This window comes from Hypanus sabinus, chromosome 27, assembly GCF_030144855.1.
Source record: "Hypanus sabinus isolate sHypSab1 chromosome 27, sHypSab1.hap1, whole genome shotgun sequence".
NCBI lineage: Eukaryota > Metazoa > Chordata > Chondrichthyes > Myliobatiformes > Dasyatidae > Hypanus > Hypanus sabinus.
The window spans coordinates 20,916,414-20,935,345 of record NC_082732.1 but is presented as its reverse complement, the minus strand read 5'-3'; the positions used below and the strand labels follow the sequence as shown (position 1 = coordinate 20,935,345).

Sequence of the window (18,932 nt, the reverse complement as noted above, 5' to 3'; positions counted from 1 at the left end):
CCAGGGCATTTATATACATCACAAACAGCAGAGGTCCCAGCACAGATCCCCACAGAACTCCACTAATTACAGACTTCCAGCTCGAATAAGTCCCTTCAACCACTACCCTTTATCTTCTAATTCAAGCCAGTTCTGAATCCAGACAGCCAATTCGTCACGGATCCCATGCATCTTAATCTTCTGTATTAGCCTCCCTTGAAGGACTCTGATAAATGACCTACTAAAATCCATGTAGACAACATCCACTGCCCTACCCTCACCAATCCCATGGGGATGGTGTAGATAAGGGGGGGGGGGATTAGTGTTTGCACAGTTTTGGTTTATTTTTTAGCTGGTTTAGCACAAAACTGTGGTGTACTCTTCTGTGTTCTACCAGACATGTTGGGTAGAGCCAGGACTTCTCTTATGTGAAACAGTTGCTTAAAGAATGGAGTTCCATGATTTACTTTACAAAATAAAATTGAAATAAAACTATTTGAATTATGAGCACTAAAGCAGGCAAATAATCATATGATATACTTCCAGATAATGCCTCCTCAATCCTTATGGCCCTTTCTGCCAATTTACTAAGTGGATAAAAGCACTGGAACAGAATGACCAGACACATTGATTAAACAGGCCTCAGCGTAGTTGAAACTTCACTTAACAGCACAACAGTCCAACAACGTACAGCCACTGATGAGCAACAGAACGATGCAGCTATAAAGAAGCCACGACGGCGGCTGTATTTCATTAGGAGTTTGAGGGCATTTGATATGTCACAAAAGACACTCGCACATTTCTACAGATTTATCATGGAAAAGCATTCTAACTGGCTGTATCACCGTCTGGTGTGTAGGTGGAGGTGGGTGACTATTGCACAGGATCGAAATAAGCTGCAGAGAGTTGTAAACTTAATCAGCTCCATTATGGGCACTAGCCTCCATCAAGACAATTTCAAGGAACAATGCCTCAAAAAGATAGTATCCATCACTAAGGACCCCCATCACCCAGGTCATGCCTTGTTCCCACTGCTACCATCAGAAAGGAGATACAGAAGCCTGAAGGCACACACTCAACAATTCAGAAACAACTTCTTACCCTCTGCCATCTGATTTCTGAATGGACATTGAACCCATGAACAACGCCTCACTTTTTGTTTTATTTCCACTTTTGCACTACATATTTAACTATTTTATATATATATATATTTATATGTATCTACTGTAATTCACTTTTTACTGCTATTATATATTGCATTGTATTGCTACCACAAAGACAAGAAATTTCACAACGTATGCTGATGATCAAACACAAGGAAATCAGCAGATGCTGGAAATTCAAACAGCACACATAAAATGCTTATGATATTCAACTTGATTCTGATTCTGAACATGACAATGTACAGTTTCTACTGCCCTTGCCTTTAAACAGTTAATCTGATACAAGTTGTAGGAAGTGTCACATGTTCAATAAACCACAAGACTGACTGCAATATGTAGACTTTAGAGAGACTGAAGATGCTGGAAAACAAGCAATACACATAAAATGTTGGAGAAAGTCAGTAGGTCAGGCAGCATCATTGAGGGGAAATGGACAGGCATCATTTTGGGCTATGATCACGAGTCCTGATGATAGGTCTTGGCCCAAAACCTCAAAGGGCCATTGCTGTCTGTAGATGCTATGTGACCTGCTGAGTTGTTCCAGCTTTTTGTTTGTATGGCAATATGTACATTTCTAGGTAACAAATCCACATTGATGAGTAGTTTTCCCCACACCATATCCTTGACTAACTGAAGATCTCTCCTGGTTTAAACTATTAATTCAAAGCACTCAATAAAGACAGGTTTCAATCTAGCCAGCAGGTGCTGGCAACCTTCCCGCAATCCTTCTTAAAGAGTATTTGATCTCTACAAAACATTAACTCCAGAATATGGCATTTTAGCACCTCCTAACACCTTCTCTCAGTAATCTAATGCACTGTGCTTCAGAAGTGAGAAGAAAATACATTCGTAAACACATTTACAAGCTATTTTAAACCAGCATAAAATGACGGAAACACTCACCAGCTCAGACAGCATTTGTGGAAAAAGAAAGAGGGTAAACATTTCAGGACAAAGACCTTTTGTTGACAGGAAATGTTACTCTATTTTAATTTGCACAGACGTGCCCTGGCTGTTGAATTTTTCTATAATTTTTCTGCTTTTATTTCAGATTTACAACAGTAGTTTTTTTTTCTTTGCTTTACTTAAAGTGGCTCTTTCAAAAGACCATATGTCTTTCTTAAGTTGATCCACTTGTCCATTTAGCACTGTGTACTCCTGGCAAGTACTTGGGCAATTGTTAGCCACACCTCCCACCCAGAGCACCACATGAGAACCGGTATTTCAGTGTGATACTTAACTATAGATGGCATCATCACCATGACTGATTATATTTACCAATTCAACCACACATTCCTCCTGCAAAAGCTCATCAGTATAATACCAGACATAAAAAAAATAAAATCATAACAGGTTGTAGAGTCCAAGTTTATGGTCCTTTGAGGATAAGAGATGAAGGAGAATTAATTAAACTCTGTAGTTTGATTAAGCGAGTTTATCAGATTGACAAAAACCATTTCCCCTAGTGGGGAGTCCAGGATAAGAAGTCATCATCTTACAATTAAAGCCTGGAATTAAAAGCTGGCGGAGAGCTGGGACAAGCATGCCCGTTTTCATTGGTGAGTCAGAGTGGAGAGAGTTAGAAGCTTCAAATTCCTGGGTGTTAACAGCCCAGGTAACCTGTCCCGAGTCTAGCACATTGCTGCAAACACAAAGAAGATGAGCCAGTGCCTCGAGTTTATTAGAAGCTCAAGGGAGTTTGGCATGTCACAAATTTCTACTGATATACTGTTGTGAGAAACTTGACTAGAGGCATCATAGGCTGGTATGTAATTCCAATGCATAGCGACGCACGAGGCTATAAAGGGTGGTGGGCTCAGCCCTCTCCACAATGACAGCACCCACCCAAGGCTCTTCTGCAAGGTGGCAGCTCCTTTCATCCGGACCCCCACCCTCTGGGTCACGTGCTCAGGCAGGAGGTATAGAAGCCTCAAGTCCCACAACCTCCACGTTCAGGATCTGAACTAGGGGTCCTGAGTTTTGGGGAAAGGCTGGCCACACTAGATTGTAGAATTAGATCAAGATCACTTAATGTCATTTCCTGTACACAAATGTAAAGGAGAATGAAAGAATTGTCACTGCAGATAAGTGAAGCATAAATAATACTACAAAGGATAAAGAACACAATAATAACAAAAACACACAACAAAGGGGGAGGGAGGGGGGAGAGATTGTATGTCTACAAAATTAGAGTTGCCTCTACATAAAATGACTGACAGGGAATAATAAAATAGTGGTGGACTGGTGGGTGGAGGTGTTGATCAGCCTTACTGCTTGGGGAAAATAACTGTTTTTGCGTCTGGTGGTCCTGGCATTGATATTACATAGCCTCCTCCCTGATGTGTATGAGCAGGGTGGGTGGGCTCCTTCCTGACACCTTTCAGGAACCTGCAGCACTTTGTGAGTGCTACGGTTCAGTACGTATGCCCTTGATGGCAGGTAGGCTGGTACCAGCGATGCCTGGGGCATTTGTTGTAGAGATCTCCTGTCCACCACAGTGCAGTTTCCGTACCAAGCAGTAATCCCGCTCGTTTGGATGCTCCCTACTGTGCATCTGTAGAACGACCTGTCGATGGATCAGCCTCCTCAAACAGTCGAGGCACTTGATGAGCTTTTTTGACTGTGCAGGATGTTTTCTGGGACCGCGAGAGGCTGTGTGTGATGTGCACTCGAGAAGTTTAAAACTTCTTGCCGTTTCTACTGCTGTGCTGCCGATGTAAGTTTGCCTTAAGTCTGTAACCATCTCCTTTGTCTTATTGACATTAAGGGAGGGGCTATTTGCCTGGCTTCAGACCTCAAGCTCTTGGTGAACTTATAATAGTTTATAAAATCATAGACTTCCGCCGGTTTGGAGAGCTCAAAACGAGAAGGCACGGATACAAAATAAGAGGGGGAGATTTAAAAGAGACTTGAGAAGTTACTTCTTTACAGTGAGTACCAGAGGAATGGACAGAGGCAAGAGCTTGGAGGATTATGGACCGAACACGGACAACTGGGACTAGCAGGGAGGATTTCCAGCAGAAGGGCCTGATTCCGTATTGTATTACTCTATAACTCAGCAAATGACTTGTCTTCCATTATACAAAACACACAGCGATGCACAAAAAAGTCTGTTCTTCTCTTTACTGGCTTAAATAATTTATGCTTTGTCAAACCTATGCGCCTCTGATACTGCTGCGGGAAAGATTTCCATTATATTTTTTCCCTCGCAGCACTTGTGTACCTGACGTTAAACTCGACTTGAATTGAGGAATCAAAAGATAGTAGAAATCTAAGTCAATCTGCAACACCCCCCCAAAAAAAAACTGCTGAGGAATCGGACCACGTGTTGTGGGCGGGGGCGCAATAAAAATAATCAAACGAGCTGACAGAAAGTTTCAGTAGCTTGAGGAATGGGAGCGAGACAAGTGAATGGGTCGGGAGAGCCCAGCTCCGGGAAGGGGTAGTAGGGCAGAAGGGGCAGAACGGCCGGCTACTCTGGAGCTCTCGCCGGCTCTCATGCGGCGGGGTGAGATCCAGGTCGGCGGCCGAGAGCAGGCCGGGCGCATCGGCAGCCGGCGGCGGGGTCCACGTTCATCCCTCTCCCACCCCGACCCCACAGCACTCACAGTCTTCCCTGTCCGACTTCATCGCCCCGAGCAGGCCCGTTGTGTGCGCGGGTGGACGGGGGAGAATCCTCTCCCAGCTCCTCTCCGTGTCACCGTGCGCTGCTCCTGCTCCTCCTCCTCCTGCTCCTCCCAGCCCAGGAGGAAGCCGGCGGAGCTTCACCTGCGCTGGCAGGAATTTGACCCCCAGGACGTTGGCTCCCTGCTCGAACATGATGTCATGGGGAGTCAGCGAGAGACTGGGAGAGCTCACGCCAGAGTGGGTGCTCGGGGGTGAAATCCCTTTTGCAGCTTGTAATCCGATCCCACAACCTGTTCCTATTGTCTCTCAGGTCCTGTTAACCTTTCATCCATTGTTTTAAAAGAGCACCTCCTCTCCCAGATCGGCTCACCGGCAGCCTCAGCTCTGTGAACCAGGGGGAAGCTCTCTTTATTTCTTCACTGTCTGGTTTACATTTGGATTTATGAGATGACTGCAGGATCGCGGGCTCAGGATTTTTTTTGTCGACAAGGCTGCCAAACGCCTGCTGACACCTGCATCCTGGAATCGGTATAAATGACTTGTGTAAAGAACTCACATTGCTATTGGACTCCGCCAACATCGTGGTTTGTAAGATTGCTTTACAGCCCCTGAAATGCTTTTCAAAAAAGTGCAGTAACTGTTGTAAAACAAGACGTGTAACAGTCAGTATGTGCGTAGCAAACTTAAATAAGCAGCTAAAAAAATGACCAGACAATATCTATCCCTCCCCCACCCCCCATGTTGATAATGGAATGATTATTGGCCAAATTTTCCTTACATTTTGGGGGGAAAAAACTCGGAATCACACCAAAAAGTCAACAGCTTTTCAGTTCTCACTGTGATGGTGTGTTTTTCTTTCGATTAGGAGCATTAAGTGGTAACAGCTTCCTTTTAATTACAGTGGCTCACCGCAGCAATACAGTACATTTGCACCCTTTCAAACAAATTCCAATTGGATATCAAACTGAGTTTGGGTGGGTTGGATTGGTCATTATAACCTATCGATACAGCTTTCATATTCAAAGCTTATTCACAGTTTGGTCAGTTTACTGTTACTACAAATGGCTTGTGAGGAATATCACATCAGCAGCAAAGCAGTCCTTGCCAACAGCTCAATATGTGGGGTCGTAAACCAATACTAACAAGAAATTTGTCTTTTTATTCTCAGTTTCTGGCAAAAAAAAATAACAGAAAATTGTATCACAAACGCAAGGAAGTTTGGAGACTGTTTACTCCTTTCCATAGATGTTCCTCCAGCATTTTGTGTGTGTGTATGTTGCAGGAGAAAATTGTGCTTGATGAGGTGAAAATAGGGTCTGTCAGTTACAATCATACACAATCACAGTCCACCTAATTTGATTTGCAAATAATGTATTACATTCCTTCACTGGAAATCCCTCGGGGTCAAGGACCTGCATCTGCCATGGTCCATGAGGGGGTACCCAATGAGGACAAAATGTGACCCTTTAAATTCTACAACATGTGGCACGTGGCCAAGGGGTTAAGGAGTTGGACTAGTGATCTGAAGGTCGTGAGTTCGAGCCCCATCCGAGGCAGCGTGTTATGTCCTTGAGCAAAGCACTTAACCACACATTGCTCCAGTCCAGCCAGCTGAAAATGGGTACCGGCAAAATGCTGGGGGTTAACCTCGCAATAGACTGGCGTCCTATCCCGGGGGGGGGGGGGAGTCTCGTACTCTCAGTCGCTTCATGCCACGGAAACCGGCATAAGCACTGGCCTGATGAGCCTAAAAGGCTTGGGAGAGACTTTTTAAATTCTACAACAGATGAGACAGAAGTGATTGAAGGGACAACTGGGTGTTGATCTCCTGTCATTGAAGCTGGGCTTCTGTGTACCCCTGACACGCGATCTTGTGGTGTGCCTCAGGGATCTGTACCCCTTCTTGATTTTTATAAATGACCTGGATGAGGAAGCGGAGCGATGGGTTAGTAAATTTGCTGATGATGGGGGTGTTGTGGATAGTGTGGAGGACCGTCAGAGGTTACAGCGGGACCGATAGGTTGCAAAACTGGGCTGAGAAGTGGCAGATGGAGTTCAGCCCAGATAAGTGTGAGGTGGTTTATTTTGGTAGGTCAAATATGATGGCAGAATATAGTATTAATGGTAATACTATGTGCAGTTTTGGTCACCTAACTACAGGAAGGATATTAATAAGGTTGAAAGAGTGCAGAGAAGGTTTACAAGGATGTTGCCGGGACTTGAGAAACTGAGTTACAGAGAAAGGCTGAATAGGTTAGGACTTTATTCCCTGGAGCGTAGAAGAATGAGGGGAGACTTGATAGAGGTATATAAAATTATGATGGGTATAGATAGAGTGAATGCAAACAGGCTTTTTCCACTGAGGCTAGGGGAGAAAAAACCCAGAGGACATGGGTTAAGTAAGGGTGAAGGGGAAAAAGTTTAAAGAGAACATGGGGGGGGGGGGCTTCTTCACACAGAGAGTGGGAGTGTGGAATGAGCTGCCAGATGAAGTGGTAAATGCAGGCTCACTTTTAACATTTAAGAAAAACTTGGACAGGTACGTGGATGAGTGGGGTTTGGAGGGATATGGTGTAGGTCCAGGTCAGTGAAACTAGGCAGAAAAATGGTTCAGCACAGATAAGAAGGGCCGAAGGGCCTGTTTCTGTGCTGTAATGTTCTATGGTCCTATGGTAAGACTCTTGGCAGTGTGGAGAATCAGAGGGATCTTGGAGTCCGAGTCCATAGGGCATTCAAAACCGCTGCGCAGGTTGATTGTGGTTAAGAAGGCATACAGTCCATTGGCTGTCATCAACTGTGGGATTGAGTTCAAGAGCCAAAAGAAAATGTTATAGCTGAATAGGACCTTGGTCAGGCCCCACTTGGAGTACTGTGCTCAGTCTGGTCACCTCACTACAGGAAGGATGTGGAAACCATAGAAAGGGTGCAGAGGACATTTACAACGATGTTGCCTAGATTGGGGAGCATGCCTTTTGAGAATAAGTTGAGTGAACTCGGCCTTTTCTCCTTGGAGGATGAGAGGTGACCTGATAGAGGTGTATAAGATGATGAGAGGCATTGATCGTGTGGCTAGTTAGAGGCTTTTTCCCAGGGCTGAAATGGCTAACATGAGAGGACACCGTTTTAAGGTGCTTGGAAGTAGGTACAGAGGGGACGTTAGGGGTAAGTTTTTTATGCAGAGAGTGGTGACTGCGTGGAATGGGCTGCTGGTGACTGTGATGGAGATGGATACGATAAGGTCTTTTAAGAGGCTCCTGATAGGTACATGGAGCTGAGAAAAACAGAGGGGTATGGGTAATGCTAGGCAATTTCTAAAGTCAGTATATGTTCGGCACAGCATTGTGAGCCGAAGGGCCTGTATTGACCTGTAGGTTTTCTATGTTTCTCAGCACCATTCTCAAGTTCTCCACCTTGAGTAGCCAGGGGTCAAGTATTCCCAGTGATCTGAGGGAATGATGCATCTTTTCAAGAAAATTTCGAGAACAAGCTTGAACTTTTTTTTCTGCTTTCTACCTGGTAATCTCATCAGTTAAAGAGCTCAGAATTATGGCTCTCCAGACTCGGCCCAAAACATCAACTGTTTACTCTTTTCCGTAGCTGCTACCTGGCCTCGTTTTGGGAGTATGGTGTCACTGATAAACTGTTTTGTAAATGCACCTGGTGTTGCTTTGTAGATCTTCGACAGTCATTTGGTTCCGAAAAAAGCGAGACAACTTAGAATGCATAGGTGGAGGCACAGTTATGGGTTAATGTTCCCGAACGCTGGGAAGGTGTCTTCATGTTTGATTTCATATGGCAGGCAGAGCCATAATTTAAAGTGTAATTAACAACTCTACAACATAGCACTCTTTCGCCATACCAGTGATGTGTAGCTAAATTCTGTACCATTGTAAGGCTTCAAACCACAACTCCCTGACTAAAAGGACTAACCAAAAATGATGTCTGATTGCTCTTGCTATGGCAATAGTCTGATTCATATTCCAGAAGGAGGCTGCTTTCTCAAATTCACACCTGTATTGTGAGGTGTGTCCTAAGACTGAATCTGTTGTGGGACAGACTAAACTTTGCTGTGCATCTGACCCTGACCTGAGATTGTTTTTAATACCATCCAGTTCTAACTGACTTTGCTCTGGATTTAACCCAGACTATACCTGACCTTGGTATACAAATTGCTGACATCGTGTTTCTAAAATGGAAAACAGTTCCAAAAATTTGCTTAAAGATATGAAGAGTTTCATTCCCCAAAACTCAATAAAATGCGGAGAGTGAAAACAACAAAATATTCAACAAAATAAAACCAGGTGTGAGCCACTTTGCCCATCGAGCATGTTCCGAAGTTCAAAGTAGATTGAAGTACATTCGTGTTACCATATACTACCTTGAGATTCATTTTTTGCAGGCATTAAAAGCGAAAAATACAATAAAATTTTACAAAAAATACTAACAAACAACCAATGTGCAAAGAAAGACAAACTGTGCAAAAAAAATACTGAGAACGTGACTTGTAAAATCCATTAAAGTGAGTCTGTAAGCCATAGAATCTTTGTATCCATTCATTCCATTAAAATAGTATTGATCTCTGTTTTGATTGATTTCAATGTCACAGCCATCCAGCAGATTCCAAAAGATTCATCAGCCTCTGTGTGAAGAAATGTCTTCTCATCCTTCTCTACCTCTTATTCTGCGACTGACCCCAGTTCCAGAATTCTAATCCAGGAGAAATATACCCCCTGTGTAGAACGACGAAGATTTTCTAAGTCCCAATGAGGCATCTTCTCAACGTGTACCAGCTTAGTTCACTCAATTTCTCCTTGGTTGGCAAATCCTCCATCTCTAAAACTAGTCCAGTAAATATTTGCTGCATTCTTCCTATAATACCTATAGTTATTTTTTAAGGAAAGGTGACTAAAGCTGCACAATAGTCCAGGTGCAGCCTCAACAACACCCTACATAATTCCTATAAGCCTTCTTTACTCCTGTACTCAAATCCTTTCAAATAAAATTCAAAGTACTATCTGCTCTCCTAACTGCTTACTGCAGCTGATTGTGATCTTTCAGTTACTTGTGACATGGACATCAAGGTCAATAAATCACAATATATTACCATATGATAAATAATCCACTTATCTTCTCTTTTGTACCAAAATGGATGATCTCAGATTTTTCCAAATTATATTCTATCTACCAAGTTCCCATCCACTCTCTTAGTCTGTTAACAAATCCCTCAAATCATTAAATCCCCCTAATAAAACACAATCCTAATTTTGTATCAACAAATTTAGAAATGTGACATTTGGTCCCATCAACATTACCATTGGTAGAGCTGTGGTCATAGCAACACTTATTGCCTTACTTGGTTACATCCTGCCAGATTGAGAAAGGCTGGTTTATTCTCACAATTTGATTTCTGTCTATTAATAAATTCTCTGTCTGTACCAATACATTACCTCCAATTCCTTCTGATTTAACCTTATTGAACAATGTTTTGTATGGGACCTTATTGGAAAGCCTTCTGTAAATCCAAATGTACTGCATCCAGTAGCTCCTCATAATTTATTCAATTAACAATATCATTGGACCTCGAGTAGATTAATGATTTTCCTTTCAAAAATCCAAAATGACCCAGCTCATTGTATTATCCTCTTCCTGTCCTTTCTCATATCTTTCAAAACTCCGGGATATCTGGTCATTGGTACTTTCAGACTCACTAACTTCTGCAATATTTCTTTTTTACTAATGTTACTTTCTTTTTTTTTATTGTTATAGTTTTTATTGTTATACCCTTGGTCCTCTGGTGTTTTTGAAAACTTTATTTGTAGCTTCTTTCATGAAAAGACACAAATACTAGTTTGATTGTGCTGACATTTCCTTAATCCCCATTACAAATTCTCCCACATTTGTCCCTTTTTGCCTTTTACACGTTCCTCTAGTCTTTTCCTTCAGACATACCAGCTTAAGCACTTACAGTCCATTTTATTTTTCTCACCAAATTATTCCCACATTTTGACTTCATTTTATCGATTTCTTATTCCTCTTTTGCTTCAGTTCTAAAATGTCTCCAATTGTTAGACCTACTGCTGTAATTTCATAAGCCTATTCCGATAACATCATCTTTAATTTCTCCTGCACTCACGAAAGCACCACTTTATCTGTTGTGCTTTCGAGCCATCAAGATTCTATGTTGAAAACATGATTATTCCTTTACATGCTAACCTTTTAATGTAGCTTCCCAATTCACCCCTCTTTCCTTTGGAGTATTCTTTGTTTAGATTTAAGACTCTGATTTCCAGTTGAATTGTATGCTGCACAAACTCAAGGTTTCAATCTATATTGCAGTTGCCCTTTGTACAGCGCTCTACTACAGGGTTATTAATTAACCCATTTTCATTGTGCACTCAAGACATAAAATAGCTTTAAAAGGTAGATGGCTCCTTAACATGTTGATATATAAACCATTTTATAAATACTTTGCTTGCTGAAGGTTGTCATAGTCCAGGGTGGTAGAGGGACATGCTCCCACTACCTATTAAATGCTCCCAACGGTGTGCATCTCAAATGGCCTCTGACAACCAAGTCCAGTTTCTGGTCGTCACTTGTGGTTCAACTACTAAGCCCAGCGGAACCATTTCTACTGACAGGAGAAGGGGCAAAAATGGGTCACTGATGCCTTAAAAGCAGTCGCTTTGGCCAGATGGGGCTCATCAGATCTAGTAAAAGGATCTCAAACCACCACTGCACACCCACTCACGGGGAAGGGTTTGGGAGTAAACCCCAAGGAAAAATCCATAGCTGGAGTACCTAAGGTACCTAAGCCCTATGTTGAAATCAATGCTGACTGTCAACTCCTGTGACGCCACTGGTGCCAAACTGTATCGGCCTCTGCTGTTCCTTTGTAGGGCAACAGCTGGCTCTCCACATCATACTGCCCTAGTTTGCGTATTACGTAGTCAACTAGAACGCAGTATCCATGGTCGACCCCAGCCTACAGAGGGTCTTTTATAAACGTTTTTAATGTATAAATAACTATGTGTGTGTACTTCCATATTGCCACTAATTTGCCCTGTCCTATTTTTATGTCGTCTGAAATCCCATCTGTCTAATGTTTTACCTGTGCTATATACCCCTTCAATGCCTTGATTTTTGCCTTTCCTGATATTGTAACCACAGGTCAATTGCCTTTAAACAACTCCCACGCAGGTTTTCTATCCTTTACTCTTTCTTAGCATCACCTAGACCAGGGGTCAGCAACCTTTACCGCTGAAAGAGCCACTTGGACCCGTTTCCCACAGAAAAGTAAACACTGGGAGCCGCAAAACCTGTTTGACATTTAAAATGAAATAACACTGCATACAACGTTTTGTTTTGCCTTTATGCTATGTATAAACAAACTATAATGTGTTGCATTTATGAAATTGATGAACTCCTGCAGAGAAAACGAAATTACATTTCTGCATGCAACAAAAACATTTTGAACTCCGAAAAAGAGACGTTGGGTTGAAGGTTACTTTTAAGTAAAATACTCAACGTCTATTTGAGTCCTTCTTGTATTTATGAAAAACGCCAAACTTAAATTTGCCGCCAGCAGCAAACCAAAAATAACGTCAGCCAGCTGTCAACCTGAAAAATAAAAGGACTATTTCACTGAACAATGAAAACATATGAATATACATAAAATAATAGGCAATTAAAATATTTATCATACTTGTTCAGGTTGACTCACACCTGACAATGCAGTCGTATTCAGTAGGGATGGATCGATGCTTAGGGGAGTGACCGGGAAGGATAATGTGTTTTTTTCCTCTCTGAACTCACAGAAGCGTTTCCCAAACGATGTTTGCATTGCGATGATTGCAGAATGTAAATACTCCGAATTTATCATGTCGTGACCTTGTTTGAACTCTCTCAAATTGGGGAAGTGAGACAAAGTGCCTTTCTGTAAATCTCTGGCAAGCAACGTCAACTTGCGCTCGAATGCCAAAACATCCTCCAACATGTGCAGGGCTGTACGTCCTTACCCCGTTGAAGAGCTGTGTTCAGCGTGTTCAGGTGCGCTGTCATGTCTACCATGAAGTGTAGCTTTTCCAGCCACTCTGGCTGTTCCAGTTCAGGAAAGGTGAGCCCTTTGCTGCCCAGGAAAGTTTTCACTTCTTCCAGACACGCGACAAAGCGTTTCAGCACCTCCCCTCTGGACAGCCAGCGATAAAAACAAGTTGCAGCGGCATGCTACACGCAGTCAGTAAACTGCAGTCAAAGATAGCTTTATTCGAACTAAACAGCCTTGCTTTTAAGCCTCCCTCAACCCGCCCCCCCATGGGCGCGGATGCTCCAAAAGACACGTACTCACAAACCCCCGTAGGCTATCTCCCTTAGCCTGAACGCTGGCTAATTGTGAGCTGGTTCGGATGTGTCAGAAAATGGGTCGCCACAACGTCTTATTTAGATTGTACAAGATCACCATAATCTTCAAATTTAGATTTACATTTCAAAAACTAACAAACTAACATAAAATACATTTTAATTAAATACTGACCATGTAGCGGTGTGCTACACGCAGCGCTAAAATTACGACACGGAGTCGGTAATTGCAGTCGAAGGAAAAAACTTTATTCGAAATCTTCAGCCTCACTTTTAAGCCTCCCTCAACCTGCCCCCCCCCCATGGCGCAGAGGCTCCAAAGCTCTGTGCTCGCAAACCCCCGTAGGCTATCTAATTGTGAGTCGGTTCGGATGTGCCAGGAAAAGGGTCGCCACAACCAATTATTTCCCAAAGCAACAGGGAGCCGCAGCACAGACGTAAAAGAGCCACATGTGGCTCCGGAGCCGCGGGTTGCCGACCCCCGACCTAGACCGTAACACATGGGGGGGGGGGGGGGGGTGTAGGCCATTTGGCCCATCAAATCTGCTCCACCATTTCATCATGGCTGATACAGAATTTCTCTCAATCCCATTCACCCTGTAACTATTCCAGAACCTATCAATGTCCATTTTAAATATATGCAATGATTTGGCCTCCATGCTGTCTGCAGCAATAAATTCTACCATCTGACTAAATAAATTCCTCCTCCTCTATGTTCTAAAGGGAAGTCCTTGTATTCAAAGGCTGTGCTCTCTGATCTTAGACTACCCCACTACAGGAATCATCCTCTCTAGGTCCACACTATAGGCTTTTTCAATATTCAATAGGGTTCAATGAGATCTCTCTTCATTCTTATAAACTTCAGTGAGTACAGGACCAGACCCATCAAGACACTGAACCTTTCATTCTCGGAATCATTCTCGTGAACCTCCTCTGGGTCCTCTTTAATGCCAGCACACCACTTCTTAGGTCAGGGGTCCAAAATTGCTCACAACACTCAAAGTGCAGTCTGACCAATGCCTTATTAAAGGCCAGCATTACACGTTTGCTTTTGAGACGCATGCCATGAAGAGCATCCTCTCAAAATGAATGCTAACATTGCATTACCACTGACTCAACCTGCAAGTTAACATTTAGGGAATCCTGTACGAGGATTCCCAAGTTCCTTTGCACCGCAGAGTCTCGCTTCCCATTTAGGAAATAATTGGCGTCTTTGTTTCTTCTCCAAAAGTGCATGACCATAAGCTGCCTTGCACTGTACTTCAAATGCCACTCCTTGGGATCAGTCCTAATATGTCCAAGATTCCCTGCTTCCTCGATACCACCTGCCCCTCCACATACCTGTATCATCCGCAGACTTTGTCACAAGGCTATCAATTCCGTCATGCTGACCTTTGATACATAAGCAGTCCCAACACCGACTCCTGAGGCACACCACTATTCACTGGCAGCCAACCAGAAAAGGCCACCTTCATTCCCACTCTTTGCCTCCTGCCAATCGGCCAATCTTCAATCCGTGTGGGTAAATTTCCTGTAATACTACGAGCTCCATCTTGTTAAGCAGCCGTATGTGTGACACCTTATCAAAGGCATTCTGAAAATCCAAGTAAACCACACCCAGTGACTCTCTTTTCTCTACCTTGCCTGTTATTTCCTCAACATATTCTAACAGATTTGCCAGGTAAAATGTGCCTCCAGGCACCCTGAAACGTCACCCTTTATAATGAACTCTAACATCTTGTCAACAACTATTCAGGCCAACTGGCCCATAATTTCCTATCTTTTGCCAGATCAGTTGAGCCAAGATCAATTCTCACCACTGCACTGATTTCACACCATACTATTAGAGATGTACAACCATCTTTATGTTTTTGCCTGCCCTTCCTACACGTTGAATACTTTAGAATATCAGCTCCAAGTTCTTCTCATCCTGCTGACACACTTTTCAAATGGAAACTGATCAAACCCATTCACTTCCACCTGTGCCATTTTAATTCATCCACCTTGTTACGAAAGCTGTCAGCACAGCCTGCCACTGACCCCAAATAGACACTCGATACGTCCATCGACAGATTTAAAAAGACCTGGATAATGAACTGAGCCTGGCTGGCACGGCTCGGCACAGTCTGGCCTGAACCTGAATGCTCTGGCAGAACACACGTCCATCTGCACCTGAACCATTCATGAATATTTACATCCCGTCTCTAGTTTGTATTGGGTAACAAGCTCTAATCCTTTCACATAGCGAGTTCAGCTTTTAAACAATGACCTGAAGTTCCAGCTTACTGTTTCAAAACAAAACCACCAGCTATTAGTTTGCATTATTTCAAGCAGTCCTGTAATATAGTAGCAAATGCCCGTTCTAGCACTAAACAATGGGTAGAGTGATGCTTCTGCATGGAGCTCCATTACCAAGTGTTCAATTGTCCAATTTTAAAAGGAAACCAGGAGACAAACTCTCTGGACCAAGACATTCCAGTGATCTGGTAATATGGAAACAGTTTGTGAGATTAGGACAATTTTCACAATCTGTGGATATCCCGACATATAGATTGTTAATTGGCCCCAAAGGTAGTCATAGCCGAAGGGTGGTGGTGGGGATGAGCTCCCACTGGTAAACAAATGCTCTTCATGGGGTGCGTCTCAAACAGCCTCTGACAACCAAGTCCAACTCCCGGCCCTCACGTGTGGCATAGTTCTTATGCCCAGCGAAGCTGTTCTCACTGACAGGAGAAGGGGCAAGGGCAGGTCACTGGCACCTTAAAACCAATTGCTCCGGGCAGATAGGGCTCGTTAACCATGGATGGTAGCTCATCTAGGAGAGGGAAAACTCCGATTTCAAACCTCCGCTGCCTTGCGGCTATACCCGCTCACGGGAAAGGCATTGGGAGTAAAACCCAAGGAAAAATCCGGAGTCGGAGTCCCGAAGGTGGCTGACCGCTGTACCCAGCACCGGCACGGCAACTCCTGCGATGTTGCTGGCACCAAACTGTACCGACTCCCGTCGTTCTTTTGGACCTGTCATCAGCATGGAGAGGGGAGTCCCACTGCATGGGCAACAGACGGATCTCCAAATCAACTCTGCCCTGGCTTGCGTCCTGGAGAGGTCACTCTCCAGTGACTACCAGAGGCACAGTACCCACGGTCGACCACGACCGACGGAGGCCACCCACACACACACGCACAGATTGTTAATTAAGGAGGACAGCAGGTCAGGGCTTGAAAATTCTTGGGGTACTTCAAGTCAAGGAAGTACCTCCATAGTGTTTTTGTTTGGAAGTCATTGGCAGTAATCCATGTATCACACATATCTACCTCGTCCACATATAATATAATCAGTGTATGAGAAACTGCTTCATCCAGAAATCCGGAGAAGAACGTAACCCAGGAGTCAGAATAAGGATCAGGTTTACTATCACCGGCTTACATTGAGAAATTTGGTTTCTTTGCGGCAGCGGTATATTGCAATACAACCTGTTTTCTAAATGGACGTTGAACTTGCCATCTGATTTCTAAAATCCAAGAACGCCACCTCCCATTTTTTCCCCTGTTTTTGCACTATTTTTAATTTAACTATTCAATATGCATACATATACTTACTATAATTGACTTATTCACTTATTCTATTTATTTATTGATATTTTCTATATTACCTATCATATATTGCATTGTACTGCTGCCACTAAGTTAACAAATTACACAAAATATGCCGGTGATGTTAAACCTGATTCTGTTAATAGAGAAAAGAAACTGTGAATTACAGTGTGTATATATATATATATATATATATATATATATAAATAGTTAAATTAATTAAGTAGTCCATTCAGAAAATTGATGGCAGAGAGGAAGGAAGCTTTCTGCACTTTATTGACAGCCTCTATTACATAAGACATGATTTCTGATGTACTTTGTCTAATCTTCTCCATGAGCCTCAAAACATGGTGGATACGGGCAGAGGATTCATTGCTGAGAGCTTGCTGCTACGGAGGCTTGCAAGGATAGCCTCGTCCCGGAAGAGATCCTTTCACTGTCAGCAGAAGCGGGGAATGTTGATTATACTGCAGCAGTAAATATATTGAGCACACAACGTTTTGGATGGTTTCGTTCCAGCTGATCTGGGCTGTGTGTGGTGTGCGTTTATGTCTATGGTTATGTTCTAATCCATCATGGTCCACTTTTATCATCATCCTTCTTCTGTTAAAATAACCCAGTGAGAACCTATATCTTTCTCATTCTGTCTTCTGGGCTTTCCTTCGTTTTACTCCTCTCTTGCATTGGTGCTTGTGTCAGAAGCCCTGAAACTTCCTGTCCAAAACTCTCTTGATTCCATTTAAGATGTTCCTTTACATGACCTTACTGAACCCCTAATCTCTCATTTACTGCCCATACTTTTTTTGTCTTTAAGGTTACTGTCAAGAACCTTGGGGCATTTAACAAGTCAAATGGTCAATGTTGCTTGCATATAGATTAGAATGAAAGAGAAGAAAGGAGAATTGGTACACTGATGTCACGTGCAAGGCTGTAGCTTCATTCACAATATCAAGCCCTGAGATTCGAAACACAAAAATACAACTGCAGATGCTGTGGATCAATGAATACGTACACAACGCTGGAAGAACTCAGCAGGCCAGGCAGCATCCGTGAGAAAAGAGTAGCCAACGTTTTGGGCCGAGACATTCCAGCGTTGTGTACGTATCCTGAGATTCTAACCTGTTCATTCACAGTAGCTGCCCAAAAGAATCAATGAAAAACTACACAAAAATGGACAAACAACCAATGTGCAAAAGAAGACGAAGTGTGCAAATACAAAAAAAAATCAGAATCAGGTTTATTATCAACGGTTGGTGACATGAAATTTGTTAACTTAGCAACAGCAGTTCAATGCAATACATAATCTAGCAGAGAGTGAGAAAATAATAAATTAAAACATAATAAATAAACAAATAAATCAATTACGTATATTGAATAGATTTTAAAAATGTGCAAAAACAGAAATACTGTATGTTAAAAAAAGTGAGGTAGTGTCTGAAGCTTCAAAGTCCATTTAGGAATCGGATGGCAGAGGGGAAGAAGCTGTTCCTGAATCACTGAGTGTGTGCCTTCTGGCTTCTGTATCTCCTACCTGATGGTAACAGTGAGAAAAGGGCTTGACCTGGTCCTAATAATGGACGCTGCCTTTCTGAGACACCGCTCCATAAAGATATCCTGGATACTCTGTAGGCTAGTACCCAAGATGGAGCTGACTAGATTTACAACCTTCTGCAGCTTCTTTTGGTCCTGTGCAGTAACCCCTCCATACCAGACAGTGATGCAGCCTGTCAGAATGCACTCCATGGTGTAACTATATAAGTTTTTCAGTGTATTTGTTGACATGCCAAATCGCTTCAAACTCCTGTTAAAAGTATAGCCGCTGTCTTGCCCTCCTTATAACTAAAGGTACATCAATATGCTGGGACCAGGTTAGATCCTCAGAGATCTTGACACCCAGGAACTTAAAGCTGCTCACTCTCTCTACTTCTGATCTCTCTATGAGGATTGGTATGTGCCCCTTCATCTTAACCTTCCTGAAGTCCACAATCAGCTCTTTCGTCTTACTGATGTTGAGTGTCAGGTTGTTGCTGCGTCACCACTCCACGAGTTGGCCTATCTCACTCCTGTACACCCTCTTGTCACCAGCGGAGATTCTACCAACAACGGTTGCAGTGTCAGCAAATTTATTGATGGTGTTTGAGCTATGCCTAGCCACACAGTCATGTGTATACGGAGAGTAATTAAAAGAATAAATAAATAGGTAACATGTAAAAT

The 18,932-nt window shown here is 42.9% G+C and overlaps 1 protein-coding gene across 4 annotated transcripts in view; it reads right to left on the bottom strand.

Moving 5' to 3' along the window:
- LOC132382047 (kazrin-like) overlaps nucleotides 1-18,932 on the bottom strand; it is a 726,142-nt gene that overhangs the window by 232,021 nt on the left and 475,189 nt on the right. The window contains exon 1 of one of the 4 annotated variants that reach the window (XM_059951870.1): nucleotides 4,751-5,497. The exons of the other annotated variants lie outside the window; for them this stretch is intronic. Within the exon in view, the coding sequence (XP_059807853.1) occupies nucleotides 4,751-4,961 (211 nt within the window). The 5' untranslated portion in view covers nucleotides 4,962-5,497. Of the gene's footprint in view, nucleotides 1-4,750; nucleotides 5,498-18,932 lie in introns of those variants that run through there. 4 annotated transcript variants of the gene reach the window in all.